Here is a 5,736-nt window from a genome sequence, read left to right as displayed (position 1 = left end):
TTCTAATATGGGATTTCTGTTTGGTGGCTGTTTGGTCAGAATCTTGACGAGCTGAACCGTGTGTTTCTCTGTCACGAAATTGCTCATGACACTTCTAACTGCATCTTGGCGAACAATTTGATCTACTTCTGTATTTTGGGTTTATTTCCGGCTTCTTCTTACTGGATCTTACATCATAACTTGGTGAGCAAACCTATCTCTTTCTTGCTCTTTCTTTCTGTATCTTGCATCCTGACGTTTCATTTTCTTTTTAGCATCGTGATTTTCGATGCGTTTCATCACTTTATATTCATATTTAAGTAAAAAAAAAAAGGTGTGTAGCTTACGAAGATCGAATTACTGCAAAATTCCTGCAAATTTGTATGCAACGAACACCATACGAAGGACTTGCGGTTCCCTCGGTAACAGAACAATTCATTTCAAAGCGTACGATTGGATTCCCCAGCAGAAAAAGTCACTTTTCTTGTGAAATATCACTATGTTTCTCCAGTAGGAAGATTCAGTTTGAAATTCTGCATTAAACTCACAATATTAGGAAAGAATTACATTTTCTCCATTAAGGAAACAATTTAGAATAAAATGTTATAAAATAAGGTCCTATTGTTAGTTTTTAACTTTTAGCAAGGATGTTTTTTATAACATTTTGCATTTTGGTGCGATATAAAGCTGTTATTGACTTATTTCTTAAAAAAAGTGAACACATGCATTAGATAAACTTTTTGTTTTTTAAAGGAGACCCAAGTTTTAAAGAAACGTTGTTAGAAACTTCCCTTATGATATTTTATTACAATTTACAGCTTTTATTGTAAGTAAGATTTATTTTTAGAACAAGTACGACGTTTCGATCACTGGTGACATCATTCTCAAGTACACAAGTTTTAACGATAAAGAACGTTGATTTAAATACTTAAACGTTCTTTATCGTTACAACTTGCGTACTTGTAAATTGCAATAAAATATACGTAACTAGTAAGAAACTCAAAATAAACTACTGCGAAGTATCATCCAAATTGGACTTTAAGTGTGGGAGGAGTTTTGGGAACGTACGGACACTAGCCTCTTATATATATATGCATAAAGTTATGATTTTATCGCCCGAAAGTAGAGGTGAGAAGCGCATAAGCCTAATGTGTAGCTTTGTGCTGAAACAAATAAACTTCTAATTTATCTTTCGATAGAAGTAATCTTAATAACTTTCTAACCTATTCAGTTGATTGTTGTATATAGTGATAGTCTTTGCTTTATTGCTATAAACGTTTTTCTCTCATTTTTGCTTTTCAACTAGTTGTCGCGCGCACTTGTACAATCTATACTTTTCGAATTTTGTATCTTTTGAAACAATGCTACTACCAGAAAAAGAACATTTGGTCAAAATCTCGTAATAAATTATATGTTACTTTAACTGGTAACAGCTTTTTTTTTGAGGTTCAAAATTTTATTTTATATCGTTTATTCACAATCATTTTAATTTATAATAATGCATATTATAGTGGTGCTTTATATATTTTTTGTAATAAGAAACAACTGTAGAGCAAGGAACTTTACAAAATAGTATTTAATAGTAACTAACATTAAAAAGAAGAACAGTCGATGTCATGGAATGGATATACGAGGAGAAACCGACACTGATAATAACAACAAATAGCTCAGTCAGTAAAGACGTAACTGCTTGGACTACGAACCATGTAGAGAAATGGACATCTAATGTTTGATTGGTCAATAGCTAAAATAGTTCTTTGACAGCATTTGCCTATGCGACTAGTAAAAGTAAAGACCATGACAGATTCACTAAACCTCATCGCATGAATGAAGACAGGTTTTGTGCAAATAACATAGGTAAAAGCACTGACATACTTAAGGCTCGTCCGAAAACAAACTATATTCCATGCTACAGTGGAGTTTTATCAAATTAGAAAGTGTTTCATTTATCTCGTAAGGCGTAAGCCCTTGAGCAACCTGACAAGATCACCAAATGATGTCGTCCATAAAAGTCAGGTAAGATCCTTGAGCAACCTGACAAGATCAAATGATGTCGTCCATAAAAGTCAGGTAAAGTGAGGGAACAGGAAGAGATGGAACAGAGGTTATAGTGGTCAACTGGAAAAGTGGAGCAAAGCGGCTAAAATTATGGAAGTGGGGCAAGTGAGAAAGTGTGTGGAAAGGACATATTCCAGTTAATTCAAATTGAATAGGGTATTATTATTACTAGAAGAACATTGAGGATAGTAATGGAGGATGGAGAGATAATAGCGGTGTAAATAATTCTAATAAACTCTTCTTTATTTACATTGGCTATCTTACGTTAGACATAAGAATACTTTCAAGTACGATACACAATAATTAATAATAACGATGAAAACTTAAAAGGGTTTGCTGTTGGTAGGTTGCCTCACTATGGTCAGTGATTCGGAATTAGAGATAGCGGAAGCTACCCGGACTGCGCATTGACACATGTGTGTAGTGAAACTCCAAAACTGGAGAAAGAGAGAGCGCCTATGTTTCGGCCGGTGCTAAGCTTCACTAGCGTGCAAATAAAATAAAAAACAATTTAAATATGTTTTATCTATCAATTGAAATACAACTACTTAATACAATTATGTTTGTTGCTAAGTGCAGAGCTACACAATGGACTATCTGTGCTGTACCCATCACGTGTTTCAAAACCAAATATGTGTGTTATGAGCCCGCAGACTTATCGCTGAACCATTGAGGAGTGTCGGAATTATGAATATAAAATACTTTTAGGTGAGAATAAAATTTAGAAAAAGCTGAGCTGTAATTAATCAGGTTAGAGCAATTTAGACTCATAATTAAGTAAAATAATATAGAATAGCGAACGATGCAGCCAAGCTACAACATTTATAATATAAAATACACGTGAAAATGACAAAGGGCTGCGAAAGAGATATCTCCAAAATGTTTCAAGAATTCATTACAAGGATTACACTTTTCAAAGCGTAGAAAACACAAATACTTCCACTTCTTCCAAAGAATATACATATGTAGCTATATACCATCAACCCCTTATTAAATAAGGTGTATGATATGATGGCAAATTGTAAGTTTTTCTCAACACTGTACAGGTCTTTTACTGAAGAGTGACAGAACATAGTCTTATGCGTATATTTCTTTTGAAGATAGCTCTCGTTGCTTAACGGCTTATAATACTAAAAATCAGGAATTAACAATCGTTGTGGGCACAGAGCAGGTAGCCCATTGTGTAGTTTTGCACTTAATAACAAACAAATAAAAATCGTCAAAGGTAAGAAAAATATGCTTTTTACCATACATTTTAGGTCGTTTTTTCCGTTGTGCATGTTTTGCTACAGTTTTTATTACTGAGATAATAAATTTGTAATTTCATTTAAATCTCAGCGCAATATTGAGTACCTTAATTAGTAGTTACTTAGCCTATTTCATTTATGTCCTTGAAGTTGGTTTATATGGGCTTAATTACCAACTGAGTTTACTTTCGTTTTTATAAATATTCGTCTATTTGCATTGCTATACAATGTTTCAAGAAGTGATTTTGTTTTTCTTATAAAACATGTGTTCTCAGGTTTATAAAAAAATAATATTTATCTGGCGCTTTTGTTTCACACTGTTTTAATTACATTGCTAAATATCATCTGTTCATGAACGAAATTGTTTTGAGGTGTTTGTTTAAATGTATGTATGCATGTATGAGTAATAATATATGAAACTGTACAATATATAACACATTTTATTGTAAGAATTATAATATAGCAGTATTAGAATATGGTTAGAGCTTAAAATTATTACTCATCCCAGCAAACACCTACCTTGTGGTTAGTGTTACTCTTAAAGCGTCCTCTGTAATTCTAGATGCAATACTGAATGAAATATAAGTGTTTTAAGATACGTAGCACTTCCCAAGACACACATTTCTAGAAGAAAAAAATAAATCGGTTCAAATCAAAAGTTTAAATATAATAGTATTTAGTATTTTACTTCTTTTCAATTTGTAAAATACAAAAGGCTTAGTTGAAATGTAATCAAAATTAAGATCTAGAATAAAAGGGAAATAAAATAAATCCTCATTACAGGCTGTTTTAAATAATTATACAGTTACAGTTATTGAAATATTTATGCTACAAAACTGCATTAGATTAACAAAACGTAAGAAAAAGTGATGAATTATAAATTTATTTTTGCTTTTACGAAATAATGTTTGTCTATTGTTTCACTTGAATTAATAATTGTTTTCGGTAACAATGTATATCTTATAAAACGTGGACTTGTTGTTGAAACGTTTTCGGCACAGCTAGATAAAACATATATAGTTTGAGCTGATATCATCTGCTGCTATTGAATGTTTCTCATTTGTTGCGATGTACCTATTTTATCATGACAGATACATGACCGAAATATTGCATAGTCAAACAATCCAATAATAGTAGGTGGATGATTGAAACATGAAATTTCTATGTATGTATGTAGTTTGAGCTGATCTCATCTGTTGATATTGGAAGAATCGACGCACCTACTACATCACAACATACATATGACCGAAGTGTTGCAAAATCAAACAATTTAATAATAGTAGGTGAATAATTTACACAAACAGTTTTTATGTTTGCGTATGTTGATAAAGTATACAAACTTCGTAAGGTTTTTAATAAAGCAATTTCTCTAATTCGGTGCTTACATATCCATATATATATATAAGGTTTTTTTAAAGACATTTTGAATTTACTTTATTGCCACAGTTCCAGATAACCAAGTTATTTATTGTTTTCAAAGGTTCCAGCATCAATACCGCTTCTACTCCAAGCTCCCCCAGCAAGTCCTAGCTTGTCTGAAACAAGTGGGACAACAGAGGCAGCAATGTATGAACAAAGGCTTAGGAGGAATGATAATGATGTAAAACTGATTGGATTAAATGGTAAAGCACTCGACTCAGATATACAGAACACCCATGTTTGAATTTCCTGTTATGAGGTAATACTGGTGCCTTTCGTTCTGGACTGATTGTGATTTGAGTCGAAGTTACTGTGCTAAAAATCAACTGAGAAATTCACGAAGTATTTTGTGTGTTTTCATGTTTTGCTTCAAAGAGAAACAAACTTTAAAAAGTGCCATGAAGTTGTGAGTTATGAAAGCTGTCAGTCAAATTAATAACCAATGCTATTATTTACGATCACTAAATGAAAGTTGGAAATAGGAAATATCATTTTGATATAAGCCACCGGAAAATGAAAGCATTAATTTACATAAACAATAATGAACTATAAAATTGCTCCGATTGCACTGATTTATTTACGAACATGGAAAATATCCTACAAAATAGAGCAAAGGAAATCTACTGACAAAGCTTTGTGTAATCTTCATTCGTCGTATCTGTTAATGCTGTATAATACAAAATAATAAAATGCGATACAGTATCATTAATGTCACACTAGAGGGGAAAGTGGTTTATTTATTTTCCTGTGAGATAACATTTTTCCTACTTAACTTTTGATTGACAATTTAAATAGAACTCTTGCTGTGAAATGTTTCTTGTATCAACTTATTCATCAATCCATTTCTTGTGTACAAAATAATGTTCATGCTATATATGTTAATAAATTGGTTCTTTGTTTGTACTTCTGTGGAGGTTTTATTCTTATTTTGTCATATCTGATTAAGAAACAAGCTAAGGCTTACAATAGTGTGCGTTTTCAAATTCGATGACGAGGAACCCATTTTGAGACTAATAATGGCCGGAGACAGCTT

General features: G+C 32.2%; 1 protein-coding gene across 1 annotated transcript in view; it reads left to right on the top strand.

Moving 5' to 3' along the window:
- The window catches only part of LOC106475995 (hemicentin-1-like), an 83,256-nt gene extending 77,674 nt beyond the window's left edge, over positions 1 to 5,582 (top strand). The window contains exon 11 of the mRNA XM_022381094.1: positions 4,765 to 5,582. Within this exon, the coding sequence (XP_022236802.1) occupies positions 4,765 to 4,947 (183 nt within the window). The 3' untranslated portion in view covers positions 4,948 to 5,582. The remainder of the gene's footprint in view (positions 1 to 4,764) is intronic.
- Positions 5,583 to 5,736: the final 154 nt, after the last annotated feature.

The sequence above is a fragment of the Limulus polyphemus genome, unplaced genomic scaffold, assembly GCF_000517525.1.
Source record: "Limulus polyphemus unplaced genomic scaffold, Limulus_polyphemus-2.1.2 Scaffold151, whole genome shotgun sequence".
NCBI classification, from domain to species: domain Eukaryota; kingdom Metazoa; phylum Arthropoda; class Merostomata; order Xiphosura; family Limulidae; genus Limulus; species Limulus polyphemus.
Note: the sequence above shows the minus strand (reverse complement) of the source record. Positions and strands in the feature narration are given on the sequence as shown.